Here is a 20,940-nt window from a genome sequence, read left to right as displayed (position 1 = left end):
AATACTTTTTGGGGGTCTGGGCCCTGTTCTGTTGTAAAGCTGAGGGTAGATGTGGCTTTTGCCGTTTGCAGAAACAGTGGTTGTCACAGATCTGAGGTGGAAACTGCTTGCAGGTTAAGAATGTGAGCAATATTGCTGGAATTTTCTTTCTCTTTGTGAGAATTTGGCCATAGTTTTAATGTGTTTTATGCTGGCAATAAGGCTAGCTCTCATACTGGAAGAGGCTTACTTATGCTGGCACAAGAATTTGTGAAGCTTGTGGTCAGAGCTGCCCAACAAATGATTTTGGGGGTAAAACTAACTTGACTAGAAAGGCTATTTTTTATACAGAATGATTTCCTGATACAGCTTGCTGCACAGCTGCAGAAATGTTTGTGGCAGTCTTAGGTGAAGATAGGAGGTGCTAGGACTATTTATTTTAAGTGTGGTTTTAGCTTAGGCCATCTTCATGCATATGTGAAACATACTGCTTGATCGCACAGCAAAAATCAGGCTGAGTGCTGCTTTCAGGGACTGCTTTTAGGGGGACAAGGATTCTGTTTTCAGGAAGTCTTCTGCTTTCACAGATAGACATTGAAGTGAATTAAGTGAAAAGTTTCTTCCAATACCAGCACTGTCTGTTCCATAGCATCAAAAATTTCTTATCCAACAACTCACCTATATGATGTTCTATCCTGTTGCTTAAAGAACCCACCAAAAGAGTATGTATATTGAAATTATAGTGGCAGAGATGTTGGGAATTGAACCTGGTCAGGGAGGAGCCATTGTACCTCCCAGTACTCAGGAAGCCAGAGTAGCTGGGAGAAACCTGGCAATAATCAGTTGCATTACAGAAAGTACAAAAAGCTGTTTCTTATTGTGTCATTCCTGCAGATAAAGGGTCTGGTGTTTGTCTCATCTTTTTTCCCTTGCATCGTCCAGAATATTGTGGTGTGATGTTTATAGTCTGGTGGGAAATAAAAGCTCTGTTTCTAGAAGTTAACTCTCAGTGTTGTACAGGAGAAAGATGCTTTGTATTTTGTCTTTGAGAACCATTTTGTCCCTTGGGGAAGGAGCATGCAGTATCATCCTGAAAGCAGAATATTGTGTTTGACTGCAATGTGCTAGTGCTTTGACACATCTTGTTAAGTGCCAAACTCTATAGTTCCAGTATAAGACTGTAGGCTGAGGATCAGAGCTGCACACAAGGTGAGCTTTCTGCTGTGTGAGGAATACTTTTTATGGTCCAGCCAGACTCCATAACAGAGTAAGGATGAGGTTAGAGCAGGAAGTGTCTTGCTGGTTTAAATTCTTTGGAGCTTCTCTGCAGGTTTGTAAAGCATTTGAAGAGTGCTACAGCTGCTAATAGCTTTTCTGGCCTCATCTGGTGGCTGAGCAGTAGGCTGCTGATTAAAATTTTTTTCTACAAGATGTTTGTTTGTAATTTATGGAATCCCACAGAAAGTAAGAACCATCTGTTCCTCGAGACATCGATATCTCAATCTTTTCCTTCTTCCCTATTGGGACACTTCCGTTCTGAGAACTTCAAATTAGCTGAGAATTGGACTTGGATATTCCTGAGGCTTCTGTTGTCATTGTGCCTTTCTTGCAGGCAGGGTTTGTGCTGCAAGCCCATCCCCGGCCTTTCTGACTCCCTGCTTTGTGCTGCCTAGTACTTGACTTGTCCATCTTGTCCTGTTATCATTTGAAAAGGTTTGTTTTTATTCTCCTTCTTCCTTTCCAATTGCTGATTTCAAATCTGACATTTCTGGATTGTTAGCCATATCCCCCTCTACCAGGGCCTAGTAGGGATGTATAAAAATGGAGCAGCTGGGCTCGTTCTAAAGCGGGCATTTGCCAAGCTTGTATAGGCACAGAAGAAAGGCAAGCAGCAAATTTGCCAAATCGGAGGAAATGTTGATTGGGGTTACTGGTACTCCTCTTCCTAGCCTGATGCTTGATAGTGCTGTGGCTAATTATTATTATTTTTTTAAATTTTAAACCCCAGGCCCAGCTTTATATAATAGGTATCCTTTTGCAAAATCATTTTCTTTCTTCATAGGAGCCTTACCAACATGCCTTTTGTAGCACTTACTAAAGTATTGGTATAGATGCACAAATCTGTAGGGAGATATTATGAAACTAAATATATGATGGTGGAAAGGCGGATGGGAGGGTTTTATTTTTGTCCTTGATCTTAAAAATAAAATGTTTTCCCAGAAAAGCATGTGGCCTTGCTGGTTCTTCCCTCCTCCCTTCCCCCCCCCCCCCCCCCCCCCCCATCATTTCCGATCTGTAAACTAGAGATGGTCATATGAGAGAGTCTGCTTCCAAAGAGAGTGCTGCTGCGCTTCCTAGGACTGACTCGAGCCACAAGTGGTTTGGGAGTTCAGGCAAATGAAATGATGCAGCTGAAATCTGAGATTGCCTGCCAGTTCTACTTTCCATCAGAGAAAAGGCTCTGGGGCCAGCTTGCACCTCAGAAGGGCTCTTCTTCCTGTTTCAGTTAAACAAAGAAGAGCTCGTTTGGAAATCGGATGTTTCTCACTGAAGCGGACGCGTCTGAGCGAGAGGCAGCAGCGCGATTAGCGCTGTCCGTGTGACCTCGGCCCCGGGGCGCGAGCCGAGCGCTGGCTGCTTGGCAGGGCTCGGCTCCGCGGCGGGACCTCGCTGACGCTGAAGGCAGCGTGTGCGCGAAGGAGGACCCTGATGGTCTTGAGTGGCTCCTGGTGGCTTTGCAGGGGCCATGTGGGATTTTTAGTCTCGACCTGTCTCTATCTTTCTCTGTTAATTACAAAATGAATGGATTTCTTCTCTCCTTTTCCAGTTTTGCTTGTAGTAACTCTGAGAGGAACGTGACCGAGGCTTAGACTGGAACTGCCAGTCATAGCCGCACTGGGCTAGGGAGTTTATTTGGCAGCAGAGGCAAAGCTATCTCTTGCCATTTATTTTATTTTCTAGTAGGTGTTGCTGATATTTTAAGGATCTGAGGTAGTGATATCCAGCAGGTAACAGGTGGAAATTCAATCCATGAGCACAGTATAAAAACAAATATTTGAAGGTTTTCTCTTGTTTGTATCTCTTGAATATAGTTACTCTCATGCTGTGCACTGCTCCTTATTTCATTTTCTAACTGCTGTGGGTAAATCTAGCCCTGTTCTTCCACATTTAGTCACGAGTCAGTATTTGTCTTCCAGCCAGCGTTACAATGGGACTTAAGGAAGGAGATATGATTGGTACTCACTGATCCACAGTACGATGCAGAACTTAAAAGAAGGAAGAAAATCCATATAAACAATGCATAAATAGGAACAGCTGCTAAGAAAATGCATCCTTAAGGGTGACTAGGAATGACTGGGCCCCTGAGCCCATCATTCTTTCCTGGGTTACCTTTGGCAAATAGACTGCTGTTTCTGCTGGTGTTCCAGACCTTTTCCATCTTCAAGCATAATTGTGCAGTAGCTATAAGCACACCAAGTTGGCACAACACTTTAATTTGTTCTCTTACGTTTCTTTTGATCTGTTCTGTCGGCTCGGTGTCTGCATTAGCAACACAAAAGGAAACAAGATGAAAGGGTAGCCTTATTGCAAATGGCTTTCCAAAGATAGTAATTTTCACCCTAAAATCTTCTGTATTGGCCTCATTTTCATAGAACTGACCTCAAACTCAAAGAAATCAAATAGCCTGTGGCTTTGTCAAATGTATGAAGATCTTCATCCTCCCCATGACCTGGGAATCTCTTAGGTGCCGTTCCTTAAAATGAAACCTTGCTGAGATCTCCACCTCTAGAGTTTGGACGTTTTTTCCTGGCACACTCGTCTCTCTTGGCTCTAGGTGTCAGTCCTACCTGTGCCCCTCATATTTTGTAAATGAGGAAAGAGTGAAGGACCTTAACAAAGTCAGTGTGAAATGGATCTTGAAAGACTGAAATAAAGGATATTCTTCTTGTTCAGTGCAATTTGCATCTGTGATGTTTTATGTTCCAGGCACACGTCAAGGGGGAAAAATAACTCACTCCTGGCAGGGGAGCTCTCAGTGCCCCTTACTAAGGGGCATTTACCACATGCAACAAACTTTAAAAGGAGTAAGACAAATAGTCTTGTTGGACATCATTGCAGACAGCTCACAAAAAAACTCTGTTTTATGTGGTGTGCTGAAGGAGGGGAAAAAAATAGGAAAAAAACTCGTAGATAGAAAACAAATAAGCATGTGCTCTATAGGCTAAATAGACTTTTGGTGAATGGTGATCCCAAATAAACATTTCTTTTAAAAGGCATATAATAAAAGCTAGATGAGGGGAGAGGCTTACAGACTTGGGAAGGAGAAAAATTAACAGAGAAACTGCTTCATTTAGAAAGAAGGTATGGACAAGGTGCCTGAATCTGTAATTGACATAGAAGAAATACAAGCGTTTTTTTTTTACTGTACAGGAATAAGAAAATATATAAATATTATTTAAACTCATGAATGTCCAAAGTTGCCTTAGATTAAAAAAAAAAAGAAAAAAAAAAAAAAAGAGGGGAGAGACACAAACTCTCTAGACTAGACTGTTTTTCAATAGAAACAAGGAGGAAACATACCTTGTGCCTTGGGAAAATCATTGTCTGCCCCTCTGAAATTTCTTGCACCTCCTTGTAAAGCATCAGGAGTTGCTCAGTGCAGAAGGCTTCCTGGGCTAGATGAAACCCATGCCTTTGGCCTGGCAGAGCAAGAGCAAATTTTGTGCTTTCACTACTGAGTGCAAAATGACCGTGGTTTTAACATTGTGAACTGTTTTACAGGATAGAAAGGAATAATTCTTAGACCTCAAAGAAAGTGACTGGGCTATAATATGTCTTCAAATAACTGAAAGTTTTTGGAGTGTGGAGTTTTGTCCTTCATAGCCATACCTCTAGCAAATGCTCTCCCTATGTAATGTGTAGTTTTGCTTTGCTTGTGCCTTCTTGCTTGGCTGTCCTCTAAGCAGTTAACACGAGTTTGACTTGGAAGGTCAAAATATTCAGCTGTCTGAAAAGTTCCCCTTTCCTTTCTTGTGCTGTTTTATGGATCACTGCAGATTAAAGTATAGCTCCAAAGGAGTAGACCCCTGAACCTCTAACTCTAGTTCCCTTCTGTCTCAGGCACCTACATCCTGTAATTCTTCTTGTGCTATCTTAAAATTAGTCAAATTCTTTGCCTTTAAACACCAGTTGAAAGGCTCTTTTAGAATCTTACTCTTCTGATATAAATCATCTAATTTCTAAGCTTTATGGATTTTTTTTTTACTCACTTACTCACCTGCCAACATTATTTGTTAAGAGAAGTATGATGATATTCTTTGGCATTTACATTTCTGATACTTTTTGTAAATACAATCATCTTTCCTCCATGTCTTTAACTACACTCTCATTCCCTCAAAAATAGATTTTACGTTTCCCCTGTCATTTTCAGAGCTCTTTGATGGACTTGTTACTCTTTCAAGGCTTAACCTTTCTGGAAGGTGAATGACTAAAACTATACCCAGTATTCTGCATGTGGTCTCAGCACAAGCTTTTATATTTGCACAGATATTTCTATGGGAAGTATGCTGCCTTATGCAGTTTAGGATTGCCATTTCTTTCACTGCTATGCCATGTGGGTGGCTCAGTCATTGATATGATCACCGAAGCTGATACTCTATTTCAAACTGACAAGCTCCTAGATAAAGCAGAAGTATATAAATGTTAACACACTAGATTTTTTTTTTGCTTTGCTTTTCATGCTTTTATGCAGTTCAATTCTCCATCTGTGCTCTGATCGTGCTGTGTTAATAAAATCACCCAACTTTACCAACAGAATTCATCAGCCAGCTCCACTCTTTGTGCCTAGCCCATTGATAAAGACAGTAAATAGGACTGGTTTTGAAATGAGTCATGGAAGAATTCTGCAGGAATCCTCCCATTTTTGTGCAACCTGTTGCTGTGTATCCTTTAGTTCCCTGCTTATACTGCAATTCCTGTGTTAATGGCCATCTTCTCTTGTAATGGAATAATTAGTACTTTTGTAAAGCCTAGTTAAAAAGTAGTGGTAAATTTTAGTTGTTCCTTTTTAAAATTTGTGTGTTACGGTCTCTAATCTTTGTTTTGTGGTCTTTCTGTTCATCCAGCTTTGGGTTAAGTACTCAGGAATCTTGTCATCTTTCAGACCGTCTGTTCTTTGAAGTACTATGTGTATTTTGGGGTTTGTTATTGTAGCACTGGCAGTGACTACCATTATTTACCTTTTTCTGTTGAACATCGTTTTGTTTATACTAGGCCGAAAATTACTGTTTTTGGCAGCTCTGAGACTGAAAAAATGGCTGAATAATTTTAGAGTACAGGTGTAGGTGGCTTGGTACAGGATGTAATTACTGCATTTTTAATGCTTCTTTTACTGGGATTTCTTAAATGAAACAAGTGAACTTCATTGTTCCTATTCAACCACATAGGAAAGCAGTTCCCATGAAAAATGCCATTAAGATGAGAAAAAAATAAAGATGGCATTCGGTGAGTAATTTGAATCAGCCATGTTGGGAAAAGAAGTCCTTTTTGATTCCCTGTCATGACTACTTTTTCTGCTGCTGCAAGTGTCTACGTGGCCATGTGGCATACCAGGTTAGGAAGCTGTTCTGGCTGAAAAATTGACCTAGAGATTTTTCAGCTGTATCTGATGTACCTGATGCAGCTTTCAGCTGAGCCTTCAGCTGTACCTATTGCAACTTTTCACAGAAGCATTAGGCACAAAGGGCAAGAATTGTTTCTTCTGGCAGCAGTGCCAGTTTGTTAAAGTATTGAGTTAGAACCTTGATTTGATTTGGAAGTTCAGACTTTCAAAAATATGTGCGAAAGCTTTCTTGGCACTGCTCTTTTGTTAAAATTATAAGTGGTATAGCTCAGAAGTACTTTTGTAAACTTGTGCCATTTTAGCTGAACAAATCAAAGCACTTGTATACTTAGCAGGGTATGAAGGTTTAGAAGAGATGTTGACATAGTTCTCCGCATTATGCTGTAGCTTCAAGTGTCAGGGTCAGGGTGTACAGTCTTCCAGCACGTAAAGTCGCCATATTGCAGATGTGGGCTTTATTTCTTCTTCTTCTTTTTTTTTCTTTTCTTTTTTTTTTTAAATATATTCCCTTGAGTTTGAAAATACTAAAATGTGAAGTTCCCCCTGCCTCCCAAATATGATCTGTGCAATTTCAGCTCCAGACCTTCTCGAATAGTTGCAACGGTGTTAGTAAAAAAAAATTGGTGTGCTTCAGGTCAGGCTGAGGGAGCAAACATAAGCCCATCCATGTCTTATCCAACCACATTTGAACTGTTCATGATTAAGTTTGCCAGTAGGCCTTGTAGCCTCATTGTGCTACAGTGGCACAGGTGCATAGTAAGAGTCAGAAGCCTGAAGAGCGTATAGGCTGAGTACACAAGGCACAGAGGGGAAGAGATTTGTGTGAGGTCACCCAGATGCTTGCAGGCAGAGATGGAACTCATGTCTTATGAATTGTGCTCACTGCACTTTCTGCTAAACAGTTACTTCACTGGTTGCATGAGTGAGTCAAATACACTCCCATTTTGTTTTCATACTGGAGTAATTAAGCGGTGAGCTGACCAGAGAAACATCTGCCCTTTCTCACTAGCTTTGTCCAAGGCTGGTATAAAAATCAACTAACTGTCAAAAGTGAATGTCTGTATCTACAGGGAGGAAAGTTTCTCTTACCTCCTGTTTATTGGAGATAAGGAAGGTGGAACTGTGGGCTCCACATGAGAAGGGGAAATGAACCAAGGTGTCCTGTTTCTAATGATACCACTGCTGGAGTTTATCAGAGAATCATGATTTGGGACTTGTTTAAACTATGCTGTCTTTTGCAAAGGATGGTGCTAAAGAAAGGAGGGGTTTGATAAAATGCAACTACCACTAGTTCTTGTCTGATTAATGCTCCAGGAGGTAAGTAGATTTCGTTCCCTAGGCTCATTGCAGTGTATTATCTCTATTTTGGAGTAACTTTTGTATTTATCAGGGTATTAACATTTCATAAACTTTTGGAGGAAGATAAATGTCTCAAACACTTTTTGCATGGACTGTTTTTCTTCTAGCATTACGTTTTATTTTTGCTTTATTCTAGGTTGAACTTCAGGGCTTTAATCACTGTTCTTTCCTTTTTTGCAGCCTCTGTCAACGTGCTTGTTCAAAACTGCAAGATTTACAATGATGCTAGCTGCGATATCTCTGCAGATGGGCAGCTACTGGCAGCTTTCATTCCCAGCAGTCAGAGAGGCTTCCCTGATGAAGGAATACTAGCTGTGTATTCTCTGGCACCCCATAACTTGGGCGAGATGCTTTACACAAAGCGATTTGGTAAGCTTTCAGCCAGAAGTCAGGGTGGGTGGGAGTGCAAGAAGTTACCTCAAAGCTCAGCCTTCAATGAGAAATGTAGTAGTCCGAACATCAGTGGCTGTCTACTGTAGTAAGAGGAGATATTTTATTTGCCTTCGAATAGCCACAAGTATAGTACTGCTAGAGTGAGGCTTGTGATATCTGGACGTGTAAGGGATTGTATATCTGGTAGGGAGGAACCTGTTAGGGGAGAGTCTTTGACTTCATAAGGGCAGTGTTTCTATGGGAGGCCACTTACTGCAGGGAAAATTGGTGCAAAATCCATACTTGTGCAGGTCTGCTTATTCCTTTCTGTCCCCTATGAGAATGAATTTAGTATGTCCTTCCTTACAGGAATGGACAGAAGGAAGAAGCTGTGAGGAGGAGGGGTGGGGAGAGATAACAGCCTTCAAGAGAAATAACCACTATTCTGTTTGTAGGCCCTAATGCTATTTCTGTGAGCCTGTCTCCAATGGGCAGATATGTAATGGTGGGACTGGCTTCCCGACGTATCCTGTTGCACCCCTCCACAGAACACATGGTCGCTCAAGTCTTCAGGCTGCAACAGCCCCATGGTGGAGAAACCTCTATGAGGGTGAGTGTGTGTGTATTTTCTTTCTGTGTGTTTTTGCAAGTGATTTTGTCTTGCTTTGGCTCTAATGTGTGTGTTAGTTCTAGGCTCTAGCCCTAGTTGTTAGTTGCTGGAGAAAAGTCCCCAGCAACTAGTGGAACTTTTCCAGTGTGCAAAGATTGCTCTGAGCTATCTGTCTGTTGACCTCATGTTGGGAAGAGACTTGTCTCTGGGGCAAATTGCTTGATTGAGCTTCAGAATGTGGCTGCTCTATCAACTGATGTCCAACTGATTTCCATCATCTGCTCCACACTGAGACAAGGTCAATGATGAGTATGTTTTTTTAGGAAACCAAGTCATCGCTTTTTGAGCCCTGGTTCTGGGCTATTGTTCTGGCATGGGTTTCTTAAGGTAGAAGGCTGATAGATTAAAGAGGATTTATGAAAACAGCACTACTTGGTCACTAGAAACAGTTGCTGAAAGCTGTGTAGGTATGAAGAGATCACTAGTTACATCGATTCAGTATCCTGTTAGATCCTTTTAATAGTCTAGTTTGCCCTGATACTGCTTCTTTTTTCATTTGTTTTAAGATCCCACTGAAATTTGTAGGTTTCTCTGCCAGATATGGGAAAGTCCCTTCCCACAGTCTTTTTACCACATCATAATAAACGAAGATGGAAAAATTCTGTTCTCCCAAGTTGTATCCCTTCCTGTAAAGGGCTGTGGTAGGATTCTTTTCTCTCATCCATTCTTTACGTTTGGCTCTAAACTCAGTTGCTGAGGCTTCTAGCCCTAAGCTTCTGCCAAAGTTTTCCATTCCAATTTCTTCCATCTATATTTCTTCACCTCTATTTCAAATATATTTTTTTTGCCATGATGTTTTATACTCTTCAAATGCATGTACCCTTGCTCTTAGTCACCAATTACTGAAATAATGCTTAATGTTCTCTTATTTTTTTCTTGTAACTCAATCTTCCAGGTTTTAGTTTTCTTTTTCTGAATTCTCTCCAAAATATTCATTTTCTTACCTCATTCTAGGATACATTTAAATGTATGGAATATACTAGAATACCACAAAAGATGTTTTTCTTGCCTTTTTTTGGATGACAGGGCTTTTCTTCTACAGTCAAGAAATGACGTCTGTTTTTGCCATTGTGGTGCATTGAAAATCTTAACGAATTTTTCCCCACTCTTTCTTTTCAGACTTGCTCACATCACTGCACCCCTGTCTTTCTCATCTGTTGTGCTTCTGGATTTTTCTCCAGATGGATTGAATGTATTCTGAAGGTTGCTTTTTTTCATCTTCTGTGCATATGTATTTTTAGCCTCCAAAACCTTTCCCTCATGTTCTCAAATCTATCCAGTCTAGCAGGATTTCCTAATTAATGCTGTTTTTCCCCTTTTCCACATCACGATTGAAGATGTTAAATACATCTAATTTCTGGCTGCTTTGACCTTCCAGTTTTCTGCCTATGTGACAGGGTCACAATTAGATTAATTTGAATTAATTTAGTTAAAGAGCCTTCCTCTGGGATGATGTTGAATATTGTTTCAGCATTCTGGCATGTTATTGGTCATCTTTGTGCTGCTGTAGGACCAGGCTTGGAAAACAGAACTGTTAATTTTGTAAATGTTATCCCTTCATCTAGTTCTAAGAATTAGTAAATCAGCTTTTGTTTCTTCTGTCTTGAATTTTGCAATAAGACACTTGGCAGAAGTTTGTAATGCTTTTCAGGACATGTAAAATAAATAGAGTTTAAAATAGGAGACTTCGTAATATTCCTAATGCACTTAATCTTGACAGTGGCTGCTGTAATCATATTCAGCTGAGTTAAAGTTTATTTGCAGCTTGGCCAGCATGCGGTAGAAAAAGGTTTAGGAAGAAGGCACTACTGGAGCTGAATTCTTCAATCTATAATTTAAAATATACATTGGAGAGAAATAGGAAGCATCTCTGCCTCTCTGCCAAAACAATTTGTGACACAAAGCAATAGTTGCTCAGCTTTTTAATTAAAAATAAGTTATAGCCATGCTCTGAACCAATGCCTTGTGGATATTTTAATTTTAAGTTACCTTCAAAACTTCCAAGAGACAAATTGAAGAGAAGTGCTACATCGGATCCATGGAAATTCTTAAAAGCTGTCCCATGGTTGGTTGTTCCTCCTCAGACAACTTGTGATTTGCAATTGATGATGGACTGGGAGAGTAAGGCTTGACAAAATGGCTAGTAAGTCACTGCAAAGGCTTGGCAACCTGCTGAGGGGTGAAATACAGTGATTATTTCTGCTTCCAATTAAAATGCAAAGACCATTCCTCCACCATCCCTGACTAGCAGTCAGGGAAATGAAAGGTCCTATTCCTCAGAAAGTTTCCTCTCTCTTGCTGATGAAAGTGAGATTTTGAAGATGCAATGTAATTAGCTTTATTACGTGAAACTCTAATTCATTTAATTGCACCTATAAATCAGCTAACACCTGGTGTAACTTTCAGAGTGTGGGAGAAATGCCCTCTCTGAGGGCCACAGCACTTCTGAATTGTGCTAAGGAACATCTTGGTGTTAGAGCTGTGCACTATCTATACAGCTTGCTACAGTGGAAAGGATTTTAGTATTTTGGAGAGATTGGTTAGAGTTCTACAGGTCAAGACTGTGATTTGGCAGTTATGAAACTCCATTCAGAAATGGAATAAAAGTAGTGAATTGACATCGGGTATGTAGAGTCATAAGACAGAGGTTCAGGCTCTTTCCGTTCCTTCCCCTAACGTTTGATTGATCTAGCATTTGAGATAGAAACCTGCCTTTGCCAAAGAACAAATTTGTTTTTCAAACTGAGACTTAAAAAGCCTGCTAGTAGTATTGACTTTTAACAAGTGTGTGGCATGTGTAAGCCCGAGACAGATTTTGTTCTGGCAAACAGATAACATCTCTGAAATCTATCTGTAGCTGAATAGTGTGGTGAGGGAATTGCTTTTAGCTGGTCTCTAGCTTGGTACAGGTAGCAGTTGCACTGGGACTTGTGTTGAAACAGATGAGTTTCAGAGATGGTAATTTTGGAGAAAGAACATGCACTTTTGCAGCCTATTTAGAAATCATAGAAAAGCAGAGACCATCCAAAACCAATTTTGGGAGCCAGTGCTTGTATAGGCTGCTGTGTAAGAGATGTATGCAGCCTCCAAGATACCTCATCCAAAAATGCAATTTGTTGCTGCAAATGCCACTAAGGCTTACATAGATCTGCACATGATCTGCTCATGTATTAGATTAGTTTGACTGTGGACTCAAGACAGCTCTATACTGTTTGAGAACTTATGGGCTGGATCGTAACATTAATCGTGCATGGAGATGGTGCGGCTTCTCTGCACATGCTATATCTTCGTGGATAAACAGAGGATGTCCAGGCTCTTTCAGATACAAGCCTGGACCAGAAACATTGTTTTAACTATATAGAAATAGTTATTGCACTGGTGGTTCTACGTTTGAGATGATTTAGGTACAGTCATCTTGCCGAATTCAGGTTGGAGGAGGAGAGTCCAAATGAATTACTTTCTGATCTGCCTATGGGCCGAGAAGACATATGCATTTTCATCATGATTTTCTCAGGTACTTTGTCCTGCCATCTTCTTTGAATAATTTTAAATCAACTGTTTTGTCTACTGTTTATTCCTTCCAGACATGTAGGCAGTTGGATGACAGCCCCTTTTCATCCAAGTGAGGGTGCATACAGCTCTGTCGTCAACATATTGTTGACACTTGATTTTGCATAGTGCTCTATTGATGCTATGCAGACAGAGAGCAGGGTGGAATGGCAGCTGTATGCGAATCCTTTGCTCTTGTCATTAGATCTTTAACATATTGTAGATTCTACTGTTACAGCTTCAGCATGTCATTCATTTAGTGAGGAATTCAGAGGTACTGCTTTTGGTTTGCAGTCTGAGTTGAGGGCAAAAATAGAGGCTTATCATTCTTTTTGCTGCAGAAGTGACCATATTTTTATTAGATTGTTTCAGCAGTGACAGCTGTCAGTGATTTTTATGAGAGATAGCAGTAGCTGGAGGCACAGTTATGTTTGCACAGTTCAGTTTGCTTTCGCATCTGCACTGAGAGTGTACTTATCTATCTTCCGTCATGCTAACGCCCCCTTCGGCATTCCTGCTTCTGATCTTTCATCTGTTCCAACCACGTATGCAGGCGACGGATAAGACAATTATTTTGTTTAGCAATTTCTTGCTTACTCAGCCCTATTTTCAGATACAAGCCTGGACCAGTCCTTTAAAGGGCTTCTGGAGACATTACCCTGTCTTGGCAGCCCTTGGGAGACCGTTAGCAAATTAATGAGTCTCCTTACTCCAAGAGTGTTATTCTCCTCAGTGAGAGCTTTGTTACCTGAAATGATCAGCTTGTAAGACCTAGTTCTTGTCAATTTTTGAAGCTTCCAAGTGGTTAATTTGAAGCTGTTTCCTATGTATTACTTGCATGGCAAGTTTGTAAGATTATAATGCCAAGAGCTACTCTAAAGAAAGGAAGAGTTTAGTGTGCTGTAATGAAACCTATGCTGGTTTGAAAGATCAGCAATAAGCTACGTGATCAAGCATGGTCAGGAAGAACCAACAAGGTTTTGTCTTTGTTTAGAATTTTTTATTCTATCCACAGGCACTTCTGGTGCTTATTGGTTTTAGGAAATGGGTCAAGCATCCTCTGTTAAGTTTTCAATTGTTACTGAAAACTAAGGGTTAATTCTCATTTAATTCACAGTGGCCCAGAAAGCAAAGCTAGGATTTTCATCACTGACAACAAATGGGGAGGAAGGAGGAGGGAATAAAAAGGACAGAAAGTTGGTTGCATCAGTGAAAAATGAATTTTATATAAGATTCTATTGCATCTGGGAAAGATAAATGGAGTTGAAAGAAATTTTATTTGTGCTGAGCATTGGATGATAAGATCCATTTGAGGATAAGACTGACAAATCCAAAAAGATACATGCATTATTTTTGCTTCATCCATTTTAATAGAGAAGATCTAATGGGAAGACATGTATTTTGTTGGCAGGAATTAGCTGTGGGGGAGGAGATGAGAGCAGTATAGACCAACCTGTTCAACAAGAAGAGACTTTGGGAGCAGAAAAGTGAGATTTTTTTTTTCTTAGCTGATAACGTGAAATACCTACTTTTTTTTTCCTGCACCCTTTCCCCCATTTATTTTATTTGCAAATAGATACAGAAAGAAGGCTCCTTCCAAACAGAGGAAGATCTGCCAATGTCCTTATTTCAAAATACCAGTTGATTTACACTGTCTTACGAATTAATATGTTGAGCCACTGATAGCACACTCTTAAGAAATAAGTTTTATTTCACAGTCAAGGTCCTCTGCTTTAAACAAAGTAGATGTAAATTCTGTTAGTGAGGGCTCTAGGTTCTGTGGCAGTGCAGAAGCCTGAATTTCAGCATCTTTCATGAAGTTCATGAATAAAAAGCAGAGTAAAGAATCATAATCTAAGCACAAAAATAAGTGTTATTTATTAAGGAGGTCTGTTTTGTATTATACTTCTAGACCTCAAAAAGCCACAGACTCGTTTAAACTAATTGACAGCACTACAGAAGTCAGTGATACAGATGGCTTCCTAGGAGCTAGGCAAAGTACACATAGTATTTTCAGTACAGAGTGGTAGATAATTTATAGCTACTTCTTACTCTGTCTCCTAGCATGATAGGTGAACTAGTTAATATGTTGACATTAAAAATTAAACCAGGTGAAGTCTTTCAGTTGCAACACCCTATTGAGATGAATAGAACAAAAAAGATACTGAATTGATTTAGATACTGTTCAGTCTTGGTAGGGTGCTTGCAATCAAAAGAGATGAGTTGAAATGTCTAAAACTTCAAGCTCTTATTCAAGGTCAGAAATGTGGAGCAAAAGATGATAGGCAGATAGGGAAATGCAAAATATGTGCAGCTCAAGTTGTGCTGCTGTTTTTGCTCTGCTTATGCCTTTCAGGTGTTACTCTGCCCCATCTGTTGCTCTGTAAAGTACAAGTGCAGTTCTGTAAAGTTTTCTGCCTGTGTTTAAATGTTCCAAGCCATATATGGGCTTTGCTTTGGGGTGTCCTTTTAGTGAACATCATAGTCTTGTGGATTGACTGCACTTTTGAAGCTGAATCTGTACTGTATAGTTAATGTTGCATAGCTTGTTAAAGCATATTACCATATGAAATGTCTCTGCTGGCCAAAGGCCCTAGTATAGCTGCTAATATATTAGCAAAACTCTACTGCCTGTACAGCTATTCTGTAACCTATATTCATACTAAGAGTGCTTTGTGTGCTGTATGCATGTAGCTGTACTGGCAACGCCTGCACAGCTCTAAAGCGTAAGCTGGTGAGCTCTCTTCTGAAGCTTTTTTTCTCTGCAACCCATGTCAGTGTGGCTCTGAAGCTTCAGATATTACCAGTAAGAGAGACTTCTGTCTAGGATGCAGATTATGATGGTTATACAAATGTGGAAGGATGTGAGAGTATCTCCTCTGTAGCTGGAGTAGAATGAGGTGATCAGGATCCCAGCATCTCTGGTCTTTCTGCTTGTACAGACAGCCTCAGGTAGGAAGAAAAGCTTCTAGTTCTTCCCTGGGGTGCTGCATGAAATCTACTTGCCTTTTAGGTCTGTGTACTTTGGTGCTGTAGCTTTGGGTCTTTGGGTCAATTCTGGCGTTAGTCAGCACCTTCTTCCCAGGGAAGAGTCAGCCCCTTACAGGATGTTGTTTGCTCTGCCCCTTGAGATTCAGATTTGTATAGCCAATGCACTTGACATCTTTGGGTTCAGATCCTTTTCTGTAATTTCGTGTAGGTTCATAGCAGTCTCTTCTTGCTCCTGCCTCATCACCCAGTTCCTGTTATATGTTTCTGACACTCTTCAGCTCTGTTTCTGTAGGATTTAGCATGTTAGGTATTTCTCTTCTTGTGTGTTTTCATGGTCGGTCAGCCTCTGGTGAGAGCATCAGTTGAGTTGAAAACAAGTAATTAAATTTTAGGCTAGTGCCTGAAAAACCCGCTTGGTCTGCTCCAGTCTTTCCTCTCCTTTTACCTATCAGAGTGGAGCTTTGCGGATGACAAGATTTCCCCATGTAAACAAGAGAACAGCTGCACCCCATGCTCCCCCAGCCACGTAGGCCCTTTATTGAGGCTGATCTCTCAGCCGAATTTGCTGGTTGGGCTAAGCAAAGGTAATGGCATGAAATTTATTGGCATCTAGCAGAGGGGAGGCATCTAGTTGAGAGCAGAAATGTCTCTATCGAATTTAAAAAGAGAAGAAGCAAGAGTTCCTGCTGAGTTTCCCTACCCACTTGTGCCAACTTTCTCTTCTCCAACTTCAAAACATATTTTTCTTCCTTGAGTGTCAGAGAGGAGGAGAAAAAGGGTCCCGCTCTGCTGAACAAGCGTTTGGCACTTTTCTTCCGCTCTCCATTGCTCTCCTTATAGGTAGGAAGAATTTAATCAAACAAATGGCAGTGCTGATGATGTGGTGCTTTGGCCTGGCATGCTGCTGCTGGGACCAGGGCAGTGGTGCAGCCCCATTGCCAACTGGCAGCAGTAGCACAGGCTTAGGGCAGCCTGCTGCTCTTGCGATGACTGACAGTATCCTGGTGAGTGCCCTGTCCAGCTTTTTAATGTTTTTAAATGGAGGGGGAAGGTGGAATTTGAACAGTGTAATTAAATAGCAACACCTTTCCTGGGACAGAGTTGAAAGCGAAGAGGGAAATATCAGGTCAATAATTAAGGTTTTGCAGAGCAGAGGCTTCTAGCACAAAGGGCTTTTTTTTCTTTCTTTCTTTTTTCCTTTTTTTTTTTTCCAACCACTCCAGGGAAGGCACAAATTAGCTCTCTAGTTCTGTGCCTGAGTTGTGCCGTAGGCCCTCTCCTTCCCATGCAAGTACAGCAGCTTGATGGGAAAAGAGAGATCATCAGGAAAGTTTCCTTGAGGCTGTTGATTGCCATGCAGCCTCTCCTGGCCCTCTGCCATGAGTAAATATTTAGTTTAATACTTAAGCAGTGGCTGTGACAGGTGCTACAGTGCTGATGTGCCAGCCCTTGCTGAGTTGAAGGGGGAGCAGCAGCAGCGGACTTGGATGACCTTTGCACTCCCCATGCGGCGTGTTTGCTGAACACTTTGGTGGATGTTTTTATTTATTTTTTTATTTTATTTTATTTTATTTTTTGCTTTTCCTCTTGCCCTACAGCAGTCCTGCTTTCTCAGAGCCTTCTTCATCCCTTCTTCCTATGTCAATCCTAAGTTGCTCCTAGATTAGCCACAGAAGGGAGGTGTGAAGTGATAAAATGAGCTTTAGGGAACTTTGTAGAGAATGTATATGCCCACTTCTGCTGATGGAGAGTGGAACGGGCACATCAAAGAGGTAAGTAGTTGCTTCTAGTATAGTCTTTGAAAATAGAGAAGTACAGATATAAATGACTTAACCAAATCTTTCCCCACACTTCATGGATACAGGGATGTAAAAGGGAAGTAACCAGCTGTTTCTTTAGTGTTACAGAGTTGTCTTTTCTGTAGAAGCTTAGCTACCTAAGCAGTTTTAGTATTTCTAGAGGAAAACTTGTCATCTTGATGACATTCTCATCTTGAGAGATGGAATTCCTTAAATTAGAGGAAACTTGTGGAATTTCCCATGAAATTTGGGGAAATCACCTGATAAAGAATTTTCTGCAAAAGTAAGCAAAGGTTAAGCAACTGTTCCATGAAATCCAGGCCAGGCTGTGTGGTCCCTAAAGGGAAGGGGGAGAATCTTTCTTGTCTACTGAAATGACATTTTGATGTTATGTTGTTGCCAAGAAAAGAATAGGTTACTATGGTTACATTGCCTGTCAGGGCTACAACTTCCCTAGGGGGATGCTCTGAAGTATCCTGTGGGGCAGCTCCTGAAGGTCCTACATCTCAAACTTCACAGCATTTATAACTGGAGAAACATGATATTCAAAACTGTTCCAAAATGGCATCTGGGAACAAATCAAATGCAACTGGCTACTTAATAAAATGTTGAGTGGCTATGTCTGGTGGTGTGATTGTGGAATATTGAATCAGTAGTATAGCGATGCAAAGGGTGAATTTGACATTGGTTATAGTGAATATATATCACCTATAGTGAATAGGTTATAATACCTATCCTAAATCAAAATTTCACGCTATTAGATATCAGCTCACTGGAAGCTTTGGTGTGATGGATGCTCAAAGAACAGTGGACACTTAAAGCAGTAGTTCCTGGCTTAAAACTGGTTCCTGGACCCTTGCTGGTCAACGGGGCTGTTACACATGGCCTGCAACTACTTTGTGGACTAGCCCTAAAAGAAGTAACCGGTGAATTGCTCACTTATGTGCATTTATGTTGCTCGTTTTAAGTGTGAGGATTGGCAGTGATGGCCTAGAATTTGTAGAATCATGGCAGTGTGTGATTCCTGTGATAATTGAATGTTATTCCTAGAAGTTCAGAGCTAAAAATGTGGAAAAACCCACTGGCAAAGAGGTGCAGTCACTCTGTAACAACTTTTTAGGCTGGCTAGTCTGGCTGAAATACTTCAGTAACTTTCTAGAAGATACAGCGATAGAAACAAAAAGAAAAAAATTCAAAAGGAATTGGCTATGATCTATGGAGAATGATGCTTCCTGGCAGGTTTCTGACCTTCTTTGAAGAGACGGACCTGCTGATGTTGGAAGAACTTGATTTCTGCCTCCCATCCACCATGGAGAGAGTAGGGGGTCTGGCTAATGGATGCAACTGCGGCAGCCAGTCTGTATGAATGCATCAGATTGATTAGCTGGGTCCTGGTTACTGCTGTGAGTGGTGATTATGCCAGTACAGCTGCTTTCTCTTTTTGTGTACTAATTACTACACACATGGATGTCATCACCCTTAACACTGCATGGAGTTGTCCCATTAGCGTGGGAGTGGGAAGCAGCAGGGGAGGGGAGCTCTTCATAGTGACAGGCTGTTTAGAAGTGAATGGAGAAGTGGATTGATGAAGCAACTATTCTTATGCAGAATTTTTAAGTCATCCCATCTTGGAGGTTCCGCCCTTAGCCAATAGTTTTGCAGGTTTGTAGGGCCAGGCCCATGTCCTTGGCAGCACCTTCCACTGAGTACCATTTACTGCAAAGCACCTGGATGTTGAGTTGTAGCTAACAAGTCTCCAGCTTTCAAGCAGCCAGTTGTTGAGCTTACATAGCAAGAGCTGTACAAGTTGACTTACCAGTGGAGCAGAGCTTAGGGCTGGACCAAAAAATCAGTTTCACTAGCTGTGGTGCCTTACAAACTCTTTTTCAAGAGAAAAGAGGAACTATTTCTGACTTACTGAAAAAGTGTGTGATGGAATACCTTTATGATTTTTGAGAGATTTGAGATGCTTATTTTCTGAATTTATGCAACCTGCTCTTAAGTTCCCCTCCTCTCCCTCCTCAGAATCCAGTCTCCCCATCTCAGAGTGTACCGTGATCTCCATGGCAGCAGGTGTTACCAATGTACATTCCTCTTTCTTTCCACAAGATAAGCAAAGGGGTAGAATGAGGCAGGTACAACAGGGATATTTAAGAAATGCTTAAATCTCTGAAGGCCTGTTACTTCCATCCAAACATTGAGCTTCTCCGAATAATACCAACTACTGAGTGATATCTAGACGAAAGAATGACCAGCATCTGTTGGAGAGAAATCCTAAAGGCCACTTTCTCCTCTAATGTGGCCTCTTCAGAGAAGAGGTTGAATGTGTTGCTGATAACAGAAAATAATATAGCTGTATTGTTTTGCTCTGACTTGCTTTGTATTATGATGGTCAAGAGGAAGGTTCTGGGTACTAGTTATTGTAGGATATATGGTTATGTGATCATCAGACTTCTCAAGCTGAATAGTCAAAATAGAGTACATGTGGGGTGGGAAATAGAGCTGCAGAGGAAAACAAGTACATAAGCTGTCCTCCTGAGCCCCAGTTCTGTATGCTAGCCACACTAATGAATCCTAATTATTACTTCAGACTGCTTCAGCAATGCAGCAGTGGTTAACCTGTATTCACATCTAATGTTATTCTCATGTTCCAATGTACCCTCATTCCCTTCTCTGCTTCCTGATCCATCTGCCTTTTTGGAGAAGTCTGAAAGAAAGGCTTTGTGGATGGATGGATGCCCACTAGAAAAAATCTGGTGGAAGGATGCCTCTCACCTGTGGCTTAACCCCTTGAAAATCTAGATCCTGAGTCTATATTACTGCAGTGATTCCGGGTTAAAATGATAGGTAAACTTCTACAGAAATCTCGTTAAAGATAGGACTAGTAAACATGACCATTCAGTCCTGCCCTTCTGAAGCCATGATGTGTACTCATGACCCAGTCCACTGATACAGCTTGTCCCCATGTATTCTTAGTAGCCAAACTGGCTCATTACTCCTCTTTTCACCTCCCATACCTTAGTTTTATTGTCTAGATTTGTCAGATTTTCTGGATATGTGGCATGAAGCTCAAACACTTCAGAAGCCAGACTAGTGCAGACTATAAAGCAAGACTAGATAGAAAGCAGAGCTTCCTGTTAGGTTATAGACTATGTCCTTAGTACAGGATTCTCATTCTCCTTTATCAGTGCAGTGTCTTGGAAGCACTGGTTTGCAGCAATGCTAACTATTTGCAGTCTTAGCAGTTATTCAGCCTCTTACCCCACTGAGGGTTCACATTGGATGGTATTGGGAAAAGACCTGGACTTGAGGGATTTGTTACTTCTGTACTTGGGCCATTTTCATGAGCACTGGACTTGATTTCTCTCCCCCGCCCCCACGCTTATTTATGTACCATTGGGAGGGAGGGAGTCGGTCGGACTCTGAAAGATTTTTGGAAGGCTATGGGTTTTTTTTTTTTGTTGTTGTTGTTTAAGTTGCATCATTTTTGCATAAAGCTTTGTTTGCTTAACTGGAAAAATGACTGATGTTGAAAGCCCGTGTATTTGCCAATTTCCTGATCCACTCTGGTGGATTAAGATGAGAGGTGAAGTTAAAAG

The 20,940-nt window shown here is 40.9% G+C and overlaps 1 protein-coding gene across 5 annotated transcripts in view; it reads left to right on the top strand.

The window, feature by feature from the left end:
• AMBRA1 (autophagy and beclin 1 regulator 1) overlaps positions 1 to 20,940 on the top strand; it is a 134,455-nt gene that overhangs the window by 84,716 nt on the left and 28,799 nt on the right. For all 5 annotated transcript variants that reach the window (XM_062577288.1, XM_062577287.1, XM_062577286.1 and 2 more), the window contains 2 exons: positions 8,141 to 8,329; positions 8,788 to 8,942. In XM_062577288.1, coding sequence (XP_062433272.1) covers positions 8,141 to 8,329; positions 8,788 to 8,942 — 344 coding nt within the window. The remainder of the gene's footprint in view (positions 1 to 8,140; positions 8,330 to 8,787; positions 8,943 to 20,940) is intronic.

This window comes from Rhea pennata, chromosome 5, assembly GCF_028389875.1.
Source record: "Rhea pennata isolate bPtePen1 chromosome 5, bPtePen1.pri, whole genome shotgun sequence".
In the NCBI taxonomy this organism is placed as follows: Eukaryota; Metazoa; Chordata; class Aves; order Rheiformes; family Rheidae; genus Rhea; species Rhea pennata.
The sequence above is the reverse complement of the archived record's forward strand: the minus strand, read 5'-3'. Positions and strand labels throughout refer to the sequence as shown.